The sequence below is a fragment of the Grus americana genome, chromosome 5 (genome assembly GCF_028858705.1).
Source record: "Grus americana isolate bGruAme1 chromosome 5, bGruAme1.mat, whole genome shotgun sequence".
In the NCBI taxonomy this organism is placed as follows: Eukaryota; Metazoa; Chordata; class Aves; order Gruiformes; family Gruidae; genus Grus; species Grus americana.
The window spans coordinates 40975737-40992626 of NC_072856.1; the positions used below are offsets into that span (position 1 = coordinate 40975737).

Genomic DNA, 16890 nt, shown 5'->3' on the forward strand with positions numbered 1-16890 from the left:
TGTCCTGGATTTCACCACCTAATTGTAGCTGTATCAGACAGCTCTGTGGAGCGGAGATTGAGAGCCAAAATTGAGTATCTTCTGTTAGGTGCCAAAACCTTTCTTTTGGTTTAACTTGACAGGCTTATTCTCTGTTCATTATAACAGCCTGGGAAGTTTCCATAATCATTCAGCCAGGACACAGGAGCTGCAAGTTCAGTTACTTTCTCAGTTTAGAATTTGATCCTGTATTTCCTACTACCCAGGAGAGTGCCCTGAAATCACATACAGCAGTCAAAACCTTCTGCTCTGCAGCTAGGGATGCAAGATTCCTGGGGCCAGGACTATAGGCGTGTGAAGGGGGAGCATGACCAGTGCTATGTAGGAAAGTCAGTTAATCTGAAGTTTCAGCTTTCCAGGTTAATACCTCAGCTGCTGGCCTTGTATAGGGTCCTGGCTGCTGCTATGGCTTTTGCATTCTTGGTTGTACAGTGGCTCAGGTAAATGCCACCTGCCTGCGAAATTGAAACTCACATCTTCCAATTCATGGATAGGTTCTCTCATATGTCTAATTTATGATATTAAACAGCCGCAAATATAACAGCAGGACCACAGGCTTTGGAGGTTTTTTATTTGGTTTATTTTTTTTAAGTGGCTGCGAGCGCTCAGCTTTGTGTTAGATTCAGTGTTATGACTGGCAGGTGCATTTAGAGCATGCCTGCTAGATTGGGTCTGTAAGACTTGCTCCTTTCTCACAAATGCGTGTGTAATTAATGGATCCCCAGTGGGCTTCTGGTTGAAACTTGCTGCTCGATGGAGATTTTGGTATTTCCCTTCCTGACTAGTCAAGATCTTGGGAAGAATTTTTAGAGTTGTTTCTGAATGCATAGATGGAGCTCACCAAAGCTGCTTGTTTAGGCTTTTTTTCTTCATTTTTCAGCATTTCATTTTCCTCTTTTAAATCAAAACAAAAGTGGAAGCTCCCCATGCCTGAACATGGATACATTGTTTAGCATCACACACTGATTTTAATTAGTAAATAAACTATGAATATAACTATATAAACAGCTTTTTAAAATTCATATTGAATTAATATATGTTAAACTTGTTGCACAGAGTTGTGGGGTTTTTTTAATAATCCAACTTGCTTTCTGACCGTTGGAAGCTGACAGACTGATCCTTCACTCACACCATCCTCCCAAATCTCTTTTGCTCCCAGAAAACAACTGCAGATATCCAAGAATAGCAGCAGGTTTTGTACTAGTATTCTTTGTAGAAAGTGATTATTTCTCACATAGCAAGTGATTGACAGAAACGTAAAGTACCAGAGATTAGTGCCTGTTCCACCCCATCCCCAACAAAGACCCCCCCCCCGTACTTTTCTGTACTATTTATGAAGCAGTAGTAGATGTTTCTCCTCTTTCAGTGTTTTGCTCCCATCAACAGTATCTTTTAAAAGAAAGAATATGTTCTCCCAGCAGAGTGATGCCTTTGGAATACAGTTCTTTAATTATGCAACTGAAGTGGGTGCCCATTTTAAGTACTTTTTCTGCTAGATGTAAACAGGTTTTTTTCTGTATAAAAACCATTAAGTAAGAATCAGAGGTAGATAAAAATCTAGGAAGCAAATGAAAATATGAAGACTGTCCCTTACTTGGCAGTAATCACTGAATGTCCCTGAAACTCACGGTATCAGCACCTTCAGCAAATTATTTTAATTAGGTTTAGAATACAAGTACCACTTTTAATTTATTGTTGCAGATTCATAACTGAGGGCACTGGTGAACGCAAAAGCATGGTTCTGTGGGCACAGCAATTATTTTGGCAATCTATATGCGATGCTTGCACAGATTATCTGTTGTCTGATTCATAGTAAATGCTCTTGCTACTCTAGGAATAAGAATTCAGCACATCTTTAAATTGTGGGAATGTTACATGTGCAATTGCAAAATGTGTACAATTTTTAAATTGTTTTTTCTTTTTTTTTCATTTTTACATCTTATCTGTGTTTTTAATGCACTTTCCGTGTTCCAGTCTTTGTAAGGACAACGTTTATGCAGTTGTACTTACTCCTTTCTGGCCTAAAGGCAACTCTTTTAACAGAATGTATATCTCCTTCACAGTCACAGTCCCGTAGTCAAGAATCCCAGCAAGTCAGTCATCTGCTCTGCTCACTCTCCCACTTGCTCTCGCTTACATTCTTTAACACTGTCTTTCTCTTGAATCTTCCTGTGGAATTAAAAGGTTCTATATTTTGCGCAGCCTTGTTGCACCTTCTTGTTGGGACTATTGATTGTTGTGCTCTGAGGTAATTCGAGCAGACTCTCCAATGCTGGTTTCATTAGCAAGGGTAGACTATTTTGAATTCAGTGACTGGGGAAGATATACTTGTGAATTTTAAGTATGGAAAATTTGGAGGATGTATTTTTGTCAATATTTGTGAAAAACAGGTTATTTAAAAAAATAAAATAACATTTATTATTGAAAATTAATGTTACACCTCAAGACTTACTCTGAGATCTGATAACATCTCACCAGGCAAAAACTCAAGTCCTATATTGAGATTTACTGTCTTTTGGCCTCAGTTCAGCGGTCTACATCTAATTGATTCTATTCCAGTTTTTATATTGCACAATTTATAGTAATATTGGAGGGTTTTCTTCAGCAGCATTTTTAAGTGACTTGAATAACATCTGTCATGTTATTTTCTTCTGAGATCCTTTTTCTGAAGGCCTCAGAGTGGCCACTGTAGAAGTTCCCTTTTCTGTACAAAAAAGCTTTATACATAGAAACTTTAAGGTTGGAAAAGACCTTTAAGTTCATCAAGTCCAACTGAAACATTGTACTTAACAGAATTTTCTGACCTTTTTAATCTAATGATTTTTTTTTAGTTTAAGTGTTAATTTAAAATCAGGACCGTGATGATGGTCAGGAAATGGTGCCTCTATTAGTCTGTTGGTACCCCAATAAGGAATTTGTTAATTTTCTTATTGTACCAGAATATGAACTGAAGCTTAAGGAAGTGAAATAACTTGTGAACAGAATTGCGAACACTGCTTTCTGTTGCATAGCTTAAGCATTGAGTCTAAAACTATATATCAGCTTTCAACATCATTACAGAAATACAGGCTAAAATACATATGGGGAGTGGGGTTAATAAGCTTCTCCCTTTTGATATTTGTTGCCAACACTTGTAATATTTCCTTCTGTTGTTATTGTAGGGAAAATCTGAATCAGACAGCATATATAAATTGTATGGACTTGAATTGGGTCCTGATGCTATTGGCTTAAAAATGTGTTGTTTGCTTTGGGTTGATAGCTAAACAATGTTTTTGCCTTTGTGCATCAGTAGGGAGAGGTCAAACAATTTATAGTTTAGATGATGTGCTTAGCATAGCTGCATCAACTTGGTGATTGGTTTAATTAGGTGATGTGATGCTAGCGTACTTTCTTCTGATTTGTTTACCTTTATATTGCTTTACTTCTGTGCTTAATTTTATTGCTAAAAGACATAGGAAGAGAAACTTGCCGCGTTCCGTGTTTCTTTTCCAAATGTCATTATTCAGCAGCTGAACTACAGAGTTCAATATCATAGAACAAGAAAAAAAAGCTGGTGTATTTCTGAAGAAAAATCTCTGCAAATTATGTAGCGCAGACCGTTTGTGGCTCAGTGGTAGAGAGCAGCAGATCAACGATCAGTCTCAAGACTGACTGTATAATAAAAGTTTGCTTCTCAAACTGTCATCTTTTAGAGAACAAATGCTTTGAATCCCCGAGAAGTGGGAATCTCAGCAGATGAAAGCTCAGTAGTAACAACTTGAACCTAGTGGAAGAGTCTTTTACACGCTGTATGGCTGATACAGTCCCCATCAGTCGTGCTGGGAATGCACAGAGCTATTCCTTTTCAGTCATCCCCAGAGACTGTGCCCAGACTCTTGTGTAGACGCAGGCTCCCCAAAGCTGTGTGCCACCTTCCCTGCAGGCTGACACAACGCTGGCTGGACTTTCTGAAGGTGACTAGGAGCCCGGTGTTGAGTGCCTCCCCTCCGTCTCCTGTAACACCCCGTAGAGAATAACCTCTTTATTGTCATCTTCTGGGAGTTGTTTAGTTTTGTAGGTTATACAAATGAAGGTGACAGAAACTTCAGGCTACTGTGTTTGCCTTCAGTTCTTAATATAATTAAAAGCCACCAGGGAGCGGGCAGCCAGTTTCTGTTTTGGTTGTTGAATTGAACAGGACTCTGGCTTTCTTCCTAGGCACTTATTTCTAAAAGTTACTCAGTCTATATTGAGAAAGAATAGGAAAATTCCCTTCTCTTCATGGAAATCTTTGGAGCAAACTGTTCTTATGCTTCACCTCAATTTCTCTCTGAAGTTGGCAGAACAGGCTGCTCAGAAATACCTTAGAGGGAATTTGAACTGTTGCAGTGCATCTGTTTTTCATGGTGTTAGATTGCAGGGCTCTGAGATTGGTTAAGCATCGGAGGACAAGTCAAAGGGGCAGTTGTCTTTGTTCAGAAAGTGTCAAGTTGTGTTAAGCACTATGGAATATCCTACTGTGGTATAAGTAGTTATTTCACTACTACAGAGAAAGTTTTCGTAGGGACTGAAAATCTTCTGGTTTATGTCTGGGGAGTGTCTCCTTTATCAAATATTTGTGGAAAAAAAAATAAAATGCCGTGTTTCATTATACTATTCCTAAATTACCTGTTTTCTTACATCATGAAACTTAATTATTCCCAATGTCTATGTATGTTTAAGCAGAATCTTTAAGTAATTTTTCAAGGAAATCTTTCAAAATATTTGTTTTATCTTGCACTAACAGATGTAAATATATGTGAACAGTTATATACATATTCATTGAACAACAGCATTTCTTACCTTGTTTTGTTCAGTTGTTTGCCCATATTAAATCACCTATATATACCACAAAGTAGTTAGGAGGGGAGGATCAGGCAGGAATAGACCCTAAGCTGCCTGCAGTGTAGCTCTTGGTACTTTCTGATGCTGGTGCTCAGAGTTTGGCTGGCTGCTGCCAGGTCTGCACCTGCAGTGCTGCCTGATTGAAACTCTGCATGTATTCCTCTTAATAAGAACAAATAAATAATATCTTCTGTTATTTACCAAACACCAGGATTACTTCAAAACCACAAGTAGCAATCCCTCTTTTATGCAATATTCTGTCATTTCTGCCTCGTGTACAGAGGATGCTCTGGCATCATTCCTCAGCAGAAATGCCATCTATAGCTCTATGGATTTACCTTACTCGCTATTTGGAGCCCTTACTCAAAGTGCATATCTGGTATTTTGATTATGAATTGTCACATAAACAGAGTGATTGATTAAAGTAATTTACATAGAAGCATTCATGGTGTTCCTGAGCAAGGGAAAATACACAGAAGCACATGGCACTTAATTACATTGCTTAACAATAAATGTCAAGTTAAACCTTTTTTAAAAAAGATGAATGCTATACTTAAGGAAAGTGCAATTACATTTCTATGGTTTGAAATGTTTTACACACTATATATATTAGAGGGGCAAAGATATTAACACTTTTGTACAAGCAAAGGTGCTGACAGATTTCAGATGCTACAAGGCTGGCTTTTGTAACCACTGTCCGCTTATTGCTTGCGAAAGGAACTCGTTTACTGTAATGTGCTGTTAATCTGAGCTCATTTGCTTGTATGCAGCCACATTTGCATACAGACACACTTCTTGGAACTGATTGAGAACATGAGGACTAGTGGTCCTGATTTGGTAAATTGTTGCATATAAACAGGATTTGCATTCAAATTAGTGTTTTATATCTCAGCTTGATTATACGTGCCATTTTAATAATGTTGAATGAATGGCAATAGCCACTCCTCTGATTATGTGTTCCAATTCTAAATTTAATTAAAAATGTCTTTCTCCCCTTTTTTTCTCCTTTGCTAAAACTTAGTAACAGACCTGGAATTTCTCCTCCCATTAAATAATGTGCCCATTTCTGTAACAAATCATTATACCTTCCAAATTACATTCAATAATTTGTTTAATAAAAGACTGTCACACTGATTCTGTAGTCCTGTGGGAGGGTAATGGAGGAGTAACTGAACTCCACAGTGTTCATCATCTACGTCTTATGGAACAGAATACGAGGAAGTCTACAGAGAGAAGGAGGAGCGAGGAGTAGTTTTCCAATCTAGTTTGCCATCTGACTTCCACCAGTTCAGCACCACAGCAGTGGCATAACTCAGAGGTGTGTGGAGGGTAGTTCTCGCATATATTCAACACTTAGGCACCTAGACATTTTCACTGTTGCCTTTTCTGAACTGGTGTGACAAAAGCCTGTCTTCCTACTCTGCACAGCAGCAACACATCCTCTCCACTGCTGCTGGGATAGTGTAGTTTCTCCATCTTTCTGTGCTCAGATTTATAAGTATTATAATGGAGCACAATTAATTTGATAAAGACAGCTAATTTCTTGTTTTCAATCCACAAATTTGAAAAAAAATTAATAATGAAATAAGATGGTTTCAGTGCCATAAATTAAGTAAAGTGTTATAATTTAATTGCACTATGTGTTAACAGAGTATTTTTCCTGTTGCCTAGCAATGAGATTTACCATGAGATTCACCATGTGCTTAAGATTCCATTATTAACTTCTGTTTTCAGAGGTTTATAACTTTAATAAAAATCATTACTCATAGGACAATCCAGAAAGTACATGTTGGAAGTTCTTTTTGTTGTTACAGGGTCACTTATGAAGGAAGCGTGAGGCAGAAAGCTCTGGTGCCTTCTGATTTCTGTACCCATTCCTTCATTCTACTATACCTGGTAAATTTTGAAAGTAACTTCTCGAGCAACAATTGTTTGTGTGTTTTTGAAGCAGTAAGCTACTTAGAAAACTGTTCTTTTACTTTAAAGGTTCTGCGTGGAGACATTTTTACCAAGGCAGCTACCTCTGCTTAGAAGAACAGCAACTTCTTTGAGCTTCCCCACAAAACTGAACACCTAAGAAAGGTTTTGAGCACTGGCATTTGAGGTCTTTTCCCTTAGCATCCCATATAGTAGTGGAATAGGTCTAAGATGTTTTCTTTCGGGAACTGTAATGCTTGCTAGGTAGGAGGATGACATGGAGTTTGATGAAGGAGACTGGTACTTGAAGGGGTTGGAGGAGCAGAACCTCTGGTAAAAGTGAAAAGAAGAGCTACAGGACAGGCCCAGAAAGTCACCTTGTTCTACAAAAGGAGCTAGCTTAAAGTTAGGGCCAGCAAGTATATGCACCACTAGACAACTTTTAGCTGTGGGAAAAAAACCTGTGTGTTTATTTTTTAGTCCAGTTACTTTTGATAAGGTTAGGATTTGGATTGTCTTGTACTACACCATGAGACAGTGCTGTACCTAAAAGGACTTGAATTTGAGCTCATGGAGAAGAGGGATGAAAACTATCCAAGTTTTTTCAAGAACCAAGTATTTTTGGCAAGGTGATTGGAAACTGTATCAGAATGACAGTAGTGCTATGCCACTCTTAGATGTGTTTCTGGATTGCATCTTGCTGCAAGGCAGAAAGCAAAAAACGAGTTTATTCATAATTTCAGGAGAAATATTTAAGGAACAAGAGTGTGATTACTGGACTTGTAAATTTGGACTTAACAAAAGATGCCAGGATCAGCCTTTATGAACACATGGATGAAAAAAGGTATTTTGAGTTAATCCTTTTTAAAAAGTAAATCTCTCTATACCTCAGCGTTTCAAAATGGTTGTGATTTATTATGAAAGATTTGCGTTTGCGTATTGAGATTTATGCACTTAACTAATTATAGAGGATCTGTGTATTTAGTTGCAAATCTTTATGGAACTTGACTTTACTCGTGTTTTAAACTGCAGCTACTTTTTAATATCTATGTAATTTGTCACCTTTATAATGGTTGATTTTTAATTAAGAAACATAGAAATGTAAAGTTCTTGCCTTCAAGTGAGTGAAGTAATTTTCACTGGAACAGGAGGCATTCATCAGCACTGGCATTTATCTTGCTTTATAACTAAGCAAGATTAGTTAAGAAAACCAAAGTAAAAACCAGATTTTATTTTTTTTTTTTAGATAAACTATCTTCTCTACCCCATGCTTAAGTTTCAGTACATACATTTTTGCACATATATGTAATTTTTCTTTGGGGTTATAGTATCAATATGATTGTGAATGCTAATTACTTTCAGAAATCTGCTATGTCATTTTTATTGACAAAATACAATTATTATAGATAATGTAGATATTATAGATCAATATTAAATATGAAAAAGTGCAGTGATTGCTGTGGTTAACGTAAGTAGCATTTCCTGTTTAGCTAGACTGTCTTAGGCAGCATTTAGTGCTCCTGCAGCCTTTGGACAGAAAACGAGGAAAGGGAGCTGTGCCTGAGAGTGCCCAATTTAAACATCTAAAGTTAGAATTTGCAATTAACCTTCCCCATCCCCTTTCTCCTGTAAGTGCTCTGAAATCTTCCATCTTCATCAGTCTGCCTTGAAAAATTCCATTTCTCACTGGACTGCTACATTGGGTTAGTGGTCTGGATTTCCCATCACTTGTGCTTCCCCAGAAGATCATCATCTGTACAAGAACTGAATGAAAATGAATGAGTGTTCCCCTGGCAGGGTCTAACACTCCAGGACAATAACGGGGGACTAGCAAAATGAAGATTGTTTTTGCTGTTAAAATGACACTGAGGGAATGTGTGAAATAAGAGAAGCTAAAATCCTGCTCTTGTTTGGCATTTTCCTGTATTAAAACAGCTCATACTGTTGTATGTTATATATGTTGTATGAATCAGAAACATACCATATAATTGCATTATGTCTATGTGGAGAGAAAAGCGAGGGGGAGACATTTGTGGGTCTTTATTTTTGAGGTGGTTATGATTTCTAAAGCTTCTGTACTGCAGAGACAAACGACCATAGTACATGACTGCTGGCTAGCAAGAATGCATTGGTGCTAACCTGCACCATGTCAGAGTTGAATCGAGGATCTCATGAGGCTTAGCTGAACTGTTGGGAAATGTTTAGGTGAAGTATAGCTTGGCTTTACATAGAGTAGGCCCAGGACCATTTCTGTTCTCATGAAGAGAACATTTATTGCAGCACACAGTGCTTTAGAGAGCATTATTTGGCTCTCCTGGAAATCTGTCCTAGTAAAGAATGTAGATAACCACAGCATTCTCATATTTGAGCCTAGTATCTTTAATGGTCACTCTCATTTGATGCCTAGCAACCGGTAAACTTTGTGTGTTGTCTTATGTGCATTGTAAGTTTGTATAATTATACCTGGTGATTTTCGTTTAACAAATCTGTTTTGGTTTTTTTTTTTTCCTTGCCAACAGCTCTTTTTCCTAGAAAAAATTCAGTACTGATAGCTCTAACTTTGCAACAAAAACCCAGAAAAATTAATAAAGATTTAAATGTAGTTTCAAAGAAGTGATAAAATGCAAGCAAAACTGGTTTTAAATTAATGGAAACAATTCCTAAGCCATATTTGTTGCACAAAACCCAGAATTTTAGCCTGAATTTTACCTAACATTTGCTTCTAACCTGTGATTAAGCAGCTGCAAAGCAAAAGTCTTAAAGTTGTTGCTACTTTTTTGGGGGGAAAGAATTCAATAAGAATTATGCTTATAAAGTTAATAATAAAGTTGTGCTCAGAGTTTTGAGTGATCAGCAAAGATTACATCTCTTGGAAAAATAATGTCTTGATCTATATGGAAGGTGTGACTAAAAGTGCATCTATCATTTTTTGAAGTGTCCTTGGTTCGCTTGTTTTACATTATAGTAAACAAGGAGTGTAATAAAACACAAAGTGCCTTAAATAAAAACACTTCAAACCTCCAACATAAATTTTGTCATCTTCTAGGTTGACTGGGGTCAATTGGACTACCTGGTAATTGACATGCCACCTGGGACTGGAGATGTACAGCTGTCAGTCTCACAGAATGTTCCAATTGCAGGTACGTGTATTGTTTCAGAGATCTGAAGTTAGTCAAGCCTGGTAGCTTTAGAAAGATCTTACTTTAAAATCCAGTCAACAATTCTTTTTATTGTCTTTGTAACACACTAAGAAACTGTCCTGTCAGTTGTGTGGTGATGAAAAACTCTATCAGAGATTTTTAACATGTTAGCATTATGGTTGTGTTACTTTCTTTCAAGCTAAGTTTCAAAAAGATTGAGAAGTCAAGTGTAGCGGTACTCTTGAAGGAAAGGCAGTCATGCCAAAAACTGGTAAGGTTAGTGGTAGAAAATATTTTCTTTGTCTGTATCTACTGCATAGTAAAGCTAATACAATAAAATAGTTTGTCTTCATGATTGCTTTTTAATTAGAACCTGACAACACTGTTAATGCACAACATTTATTCAGATGAACTGCAGCGCTGTAATACACTAATGCATTCTTTTTCCTCTCATGTTATGAATTTGACTTTTTGTAGGGGATTTAAACTTCGACAGAGCCTGAGATATGCAGGCTGCCCTCTAATCTCTTTGGTTTCAGCAGGAGTTAGAAATACTGCTTCTGAAAGAATGCTGAGCATCTCACGAGGTCTGCTAGACTGTAATGGTTTATTACCTGGCTGACATACTTCAACAGAAGCAGTTGTCAATAGCAAACATAATCAACGCTAGGAACTCAGTGGTAAAAGAGACAAAGCAATCCTTACAGTTCCAGGAATAATTTAATAATTGCTGTGGCTCTTCAGCAGGAGGGTAGTGCAGCACTGGAACATGTTACCCAAAGAGTCCATGGGATCTCCGTCCTTGGCAGTTGTCCAGATTGTACTACACAAAGCCCTATCTAGTGGTGTCAGTAGATCACCTCCAGACAGCTTTTCCAACCAGAAGTTCTGTGATCCTGAGTTAAGGAATCAGTGGGACTGCTTGTTCAACTTTTTGGTGATATCAGTTAAATATGTTGATACAAACCCAAAATGGCAGCACCTTTTACTGCTCTCGTTCTTTTCTGAGTGCAGACTGGCTCATGTGCACAGGCAGGGCCTGGTTCCCTCTAGCTCTCCTCTCTCTCTGCACTTTGGTGGCAGTAACACACTGAAGTGAAGCTACTAAATACTACATTTGTAGAACTATTTCACTTCCATGTAGAACTCTTACCAAGCAGCCTGATAAGTTTAATGAATAAAGAATTGTGTATCTCTAAAAGTTCATAGGATAGGATAAAAGAGTTAGCTACAGGTATAGGTGGAAAGACTGGTGGGCATTATAGACATGCCCATGTATAAAGGCACTAGAGCCGACAAATTTTGGGACCTACATCTTGGTTTCACAGCAAAACCATCGCTGTTGTTAAAACACAGTGAAGTCTACAGGAATGGAAGGAGCCCTTTAACAATCAGGCAGTACCTTGTATCTTTTCCTTAAAACAGTCAAGTCTCAGCTGCAATCGCACATGATAACCAACAGTTACTCATATATCTGTAAGCCAAAATTTTGGACAAATAGTTAAATTTACTGTTAAAACTGCGTGGTGGTATCTTATGATTTTCCATGATGTCAAGTTCAGAAAAACTTAAATCTTTTGACATACAAAACTGAAATGTTCAGGCACATGCTAACTCAGCCATAATACTATTGCCCCAGAATTGTTAATAACCATGGGAGGTTTCCTCTGCTCTCTGTGATTGTGTTGAGTAGTGGAAGGAAGCAAATCAACAGAGTTGCGATGAAGGATTTAATGGTTTTTTCTCATGAGAAGTAGAAGAGGCTTCTAGTACCTTAGCTTATCTGTGATGTGGAGCATATGATGAAAAGCAAACCATGATTCATAACCATTTTCTTTAATACAGTGCTTAGTAGGTTGCATGTATGAGTAGCAAAACAGGAGGGCCTTTTGCTACCAGGGTTTTAAGCAGTGAGGTGAAGCATGACAGTGGTATGGAAGTTTTTGGTAAGGTAGAATTCCACATTAAATCTTGTATGTAAGGGCAGTAAAGTTATGAAATTAAAGAAGTATGGCTTTATCTTTATGGATTATGTTTTTTTTTTTTTTTTTTTTTTTTTTAAAGAACAGTGGGTTTTGGTAATTGCTATTCATTACAGTGTACCTAAATGTTCTAATTTAACATAGAAAAGATTATTAGACTCTTGATCTTCAAGGGATTATTGTGCCCTTTTCCCACAGAATTCTACACTGTCTTCAGAAGTGTGAGTGGTTGTGGTGTTGGTGCACTGTGTCCTCTGGGACAGAGAGGTGATGGAGGAAAGTACTTTAATACTGCATTTCTTCTAAGTTTTGCTGAGGTCTGCTTGTGGAAGGTCACAAGATCTTTCTAACTGATACACTGCATCAGTAAACAGAAACCTCAATTTAGATAGTTTTTTCATACTACTTGTATCTTCTTAGAATGTAATAGAAGTTAACAAAAGCAGAACAAGTTTAAAAAGAAAAGCTGGATTTTCTTGCTAAGGACAGCAATGTCCTCATTCTTGTGTGGGTGTAACAAAGTGAAGAATTAAGAATAAATAATTTTTATTCATTATTCTCATTAGTTTTCCATATGATTGTCAGAAACCTGTGGTTCTCATACCTGTTGAATCAAGTTTTGAGGCAAGTCAAAGTAGACAAGATGTTGATTTAAAAAAAGAAATGGAAAACAGGTTTGAAACAACAACAAGCAATGCAGATTTTCTTGATATGACATAAAAGGGGATAAATTCTTGTCCATGTCTCTCTTTAAACTCTTCACTATGGCTTTCTGGCTTTTTTATTTATTTATTTATTTTTATTTGTACAAGTATGGGCTTTTAGAACTTCCTAACTGAAGACAGCATTTTGATTTGAATTCTGAAATGGCTTCACATTGTTACCACAGTTGCTCAGTTCACCTTATTACTTTGTCAATTCTAACTTCATAAAATTAGGAGAGATAGCATCGCTTCACATTTGTCTTTTCGCATTAGTTGGTTTCGTTGAGCATGTGGAGGTTGACTCTTGCAGTTCAAAGAAGTGAGTGTATTGCGCTTTTGATGAAGACAAGCACAGCAGACAAGGAGTGATAACATTTGTAATTCCCTGTGTTCTTACTGGCTCAATGAATTTTAGCAATTTATAAAGAATTTGTTGTGTACTGTGGATATTTTTCATTCTGGTTGGAAGGGCTTCTTTTTGTGTATTACAGCTTGAACTGTGCTTTCTTCTTTTACTCTTGTTACTTGGTTTCTGTCTCTTTGACAGTCCATAGCCTTGTTTAGCACCCTTTTATTTTCTTCAACCTTGTTCCTTTCAAGGGTACGGAAGATAGTGGTACAAATCTCGATGATGATGCCTTTGGAGCAGTGTACAGAAATCCGCTGTTTTTGTGGCCTCCATCTTCATTTGCAATTCATGTTTCTAAGCTGTGTGTTGTCTTTTTTTTTTTTTTTTTTTACAAAAAGTATTTGGTGTTGTGCCATTCTGTTCACTCTTCAGTTTTCTTGTTCTTTCATTATCCTTTGAGGATGTCTTGGACAGTCATGGTATTAGTGGCATAATTTCTCTCTTTTTCCTCAGAGACAGCATATATATCTTAGTTAAGTACATTTAGAAGTGTATTATCTAGTTTGCATGAAAGTTGTATTTTGATTTGCATGCATGCATATGTGAGATACAGTATTTGCATTACGGTTTCTTCATTATTTATCTGTGGCTTCCTAGGGATAGACAGTGTAGAAAATTTTTATTATGTCTCTAAATAAATTTACAAAAGCTGCACACACATTTTTAGAAGCCACTTATAGATTTTTCTGTGAGTGTGAGGAAGGGCAGTGGTAAAGGTGTTTTGTTTGGGGTGTGTTTGCCCAGATAGGGCATGAAAAATTGTAGCATTGCAGCATCTGACAATAAGAGAGGGACTGATGGGATGTGTGAAATGGTATTGAGTTTTAATTTTAGAAGACTTTTTTTTAATCCTGCATCACACGTATCATAATTTTCTTGAGTCAAAAAGAGATTAGAGCAATACCTAATGGATAAAAGCAACACAACAAAATATGTCTTATAATTCTGGTTGTCACTAAAGAGAATATCAGCCTCACACAACTTCAGCTGGAGTGACGGTTTTGTGTCGGTACTTTTTTTCCTTCTTTACAAGAAGATGAAAAAGGAAACTACTGTGACTTTCGTTTTTCTTATTCTTAGTCCTTTTACAACGAGATGCATCTTATTTAGTAGATTATTCTTTAATCATCCATAATTTTTCTCATGTTGCATGCATTCTTCAACAAACTAGTAGATGAGAAATGATATGATAGCTTGAAAATGTGATATATATTTCTGCTCAACCACCACTTGTTTCTTCAGATGAAAGTCTGCTTTCCAAATAGGAATCCAGGGTCAGTCTGGAGGAAAAAAACCTTTGTTTACGGTCTGTTGTTACTTAGCTTGTATTTCGTTCTACTTCTTTACTTCTATTTTGTTCTTCTGTTTCATCTTTTGGATGAGATGTCCAGAAGTGGGTTCTTCATCATGTATTGAACATGCATGCTTGGGAAAGTTTGAAGCGTCTTTACACGTTTTCCAACTATAGAGTGTTAAATAATGATATTATGAAGAATAAGGCTTGTGATTCCTTTGCATTACCTGGTTGCTAAATTTAGAAATCTAAGTGTGTATATTTGTTTGATTATTTAGATAAAGGAGCCATAAATCAAATTAAAAAATAGTATTGGAGACAGAGGATTAGCCTTCCTGAAGACTAGGGGGGAAGTTTGTCATTCTCTCCCTTTAGAGTGTGAAGGCTGCGTGGGCAGCAGCAAGGGCATCTCTGTTGCAGAGGCAGTCCCAGAGCCCTGCACAAGTGTTTCTTCCTTGTGGAGGAGCTGCATTGTGGGGGCTGACCGTTAAATAAATTAGGCTGTCTACTGCCCTTTCTTTATTAAAGTTAAAGTGAAGTCTGTGTTAGCGAAGTGTGACAGCTTGACAGCCCTAGAGACTGACACTCTGTCTCCATTGACAGAACCGACTCCAGGTTAATACTGGAATTGTTTCATTTGCTAAACTTTGTCATATCACTATTTTCTTTGAATATCGAGATGCCATGCCAGTGAAAACCAGTAGAAATATACACCTGTCCAGGGGGGAGTGGACTGTGACAACAAATAATTTCACATCTTACTGAACAATCTTCTAATAATTACAGTAGTGAGCATTGAACTGAACTCTGTTTATACAGGAGACCGAAATGTAAAAGGCTTCATTTTTTATTTCAGTGCTCTTAATTTTCCCACCTTTTGGAAGTAACATTTTTGTTTTCTTTCACACAAAGCATATATTATTATAATCTTATAATAATAAGCTGTAAAAAGGCTGTTAGTAAGAACCAGAAAGGACGGTTAGTCAAGATAAGCAAAATGAAAGGAATGTGAATGCTATTCTGTGTTCTTCTCAAATTCTATAAAAACAGAAGCATCGCCATTGCTAGTCATACAGGGAATGACTTTTGTCACCTTTTAGATTTAAAGTCAACATAGTACAGAGTTCCTACCATCTTTTTATTGCCTTATCCTACAAATGGTGTAATTTTTCCTAACAATTGCATCCTGCGGTAATATGTAGATCTTAATTATTTCCTGAATGCCTTTACCAAAGGCATTACCAAATATTTCCTGAAATATTTACCAAAGGAGTTTTTGTAACTTCAAATACGAATTTTCAAAGAATTATAATTAATAGGGTTTATTTTGATGGTAGTGTTTTGATAGCTGGGTTTAAATAAAAAGGCATATTTCTGTCTTTACTGATTAAGCATTTAAAGTCTTATTTCTGTTCAAATATCTACACTGAAGAAGAAAGAGTAGAGGGATGCCACCAACTTGAAAACACTTGGCATTTTTAAATTCTGAATGAAATGTGACATACCAAACTGGTGAACCAAACTATTTACTCATATTTATCTCAGTGTCACACAGACAAGGGTGTAGCCTTGTACACAACTATTTTATAGCAACGTGTGGGACTTAGGAGAACTGTGTCCTGCCTCAACGTATAATAATGCACAAGAACAGGAAGTTCTAGGTGATGACTACACTGTTCAGAAAAGAGCATTAAAAACAGCAAAAAGAGACTTTAAAATCAGGTTTTTAAAAAGAAAATACTGTTGATGTGTTATCAAACTATGCGTGAATTAGCATGAAAAAGAATTGTGATTTGCGAGATAAAGGTGTCTCTTTAAATTAGCTGAAATTGCAAGCTGAGTAGGTATGGTGCTGTTCCCTTGCCTTTTCTAAAGACAAATGATCAAAAAAACCCCAATGCTGCTGTACAACTTGCATGTAGCGTACAGTTTAAGATTAGAGGTGTATCTGTATTCTGTCATTGCTCTTTGTGTAAGTGTCTGTTTGCCCCTTGTTGAATATCTCTCTACTTTGATGCAAATCACAGTTGCAAGGCATCTGATCTTCTTTCCTTTTAGTTTAACAATAATATACAATGTTTCTCTCCATTTCTGAGCTTGCTTTCTTCTTCTATGGAGGAGGTACATCATTAGTTTCTACAGTAAATTGTTGAAGACATTTTGTGGAAGCCATCTGGGTAATAGTAAATTTTACTTGGTCTATTTTTGAATGGCAAATATTTTTAATATCAGACTTTTATGTAGATTTACTTTTTCATGCTGTATTTTGATATTTTAAATAACTGCAAGAAAGGAAAGGCACATAGGTTTAGGATAGATTGAAAAACAAAAAAAACCTTAGTCACACCAGTGGGGCTTTTAAAATAGTTCTTTGTATTCATCCAAATATAATTTGTTTGCTGAAATAGTTTGCTTCTGATGTCAGAAAAAAAAATGTAGTTGACAAATGCAAATTATCATCAGGGTTATCTTATCTTTGGAGACTCCTGATACTTCATTATGAAGTGTCAGACTCAGTAGACTCTATAAACTTAATTTAGAG

General features: G+C 36.7%; 1 protein-coding gene across 9 annotated transcripts in view; it reads left to right on the forward strand.

Annotated features, from left to right (window-relative positions):
• Nucleotides 1–16890, forward strand: part of NUBPL (NUBP iron-sulfur cluster assembly factor, mitochondrial) — a 95675-nt gene that overhangs the window by 52667 nt on the left and 26118 nt on the right. For 8 of the 9 annotated variants that reach the window (XM_054827843.1, XM_054827842.1, XM_054827844.1 and 5 more), the window contains one exon: nucleotides 9866–9959. In XM_054827843.1, coding sequence (XP_054683818.1) covers nucleotides 9866–9959 — 94 coding nt within the window. Of the gene's footprint in view, nucleotides 1–7576; nucleotides 7664–9865; nucleotides 9960–16890 lie in introns of those variants that run through there. The other variant, XM_054827851.1, reaches the window with a different exon arrangement.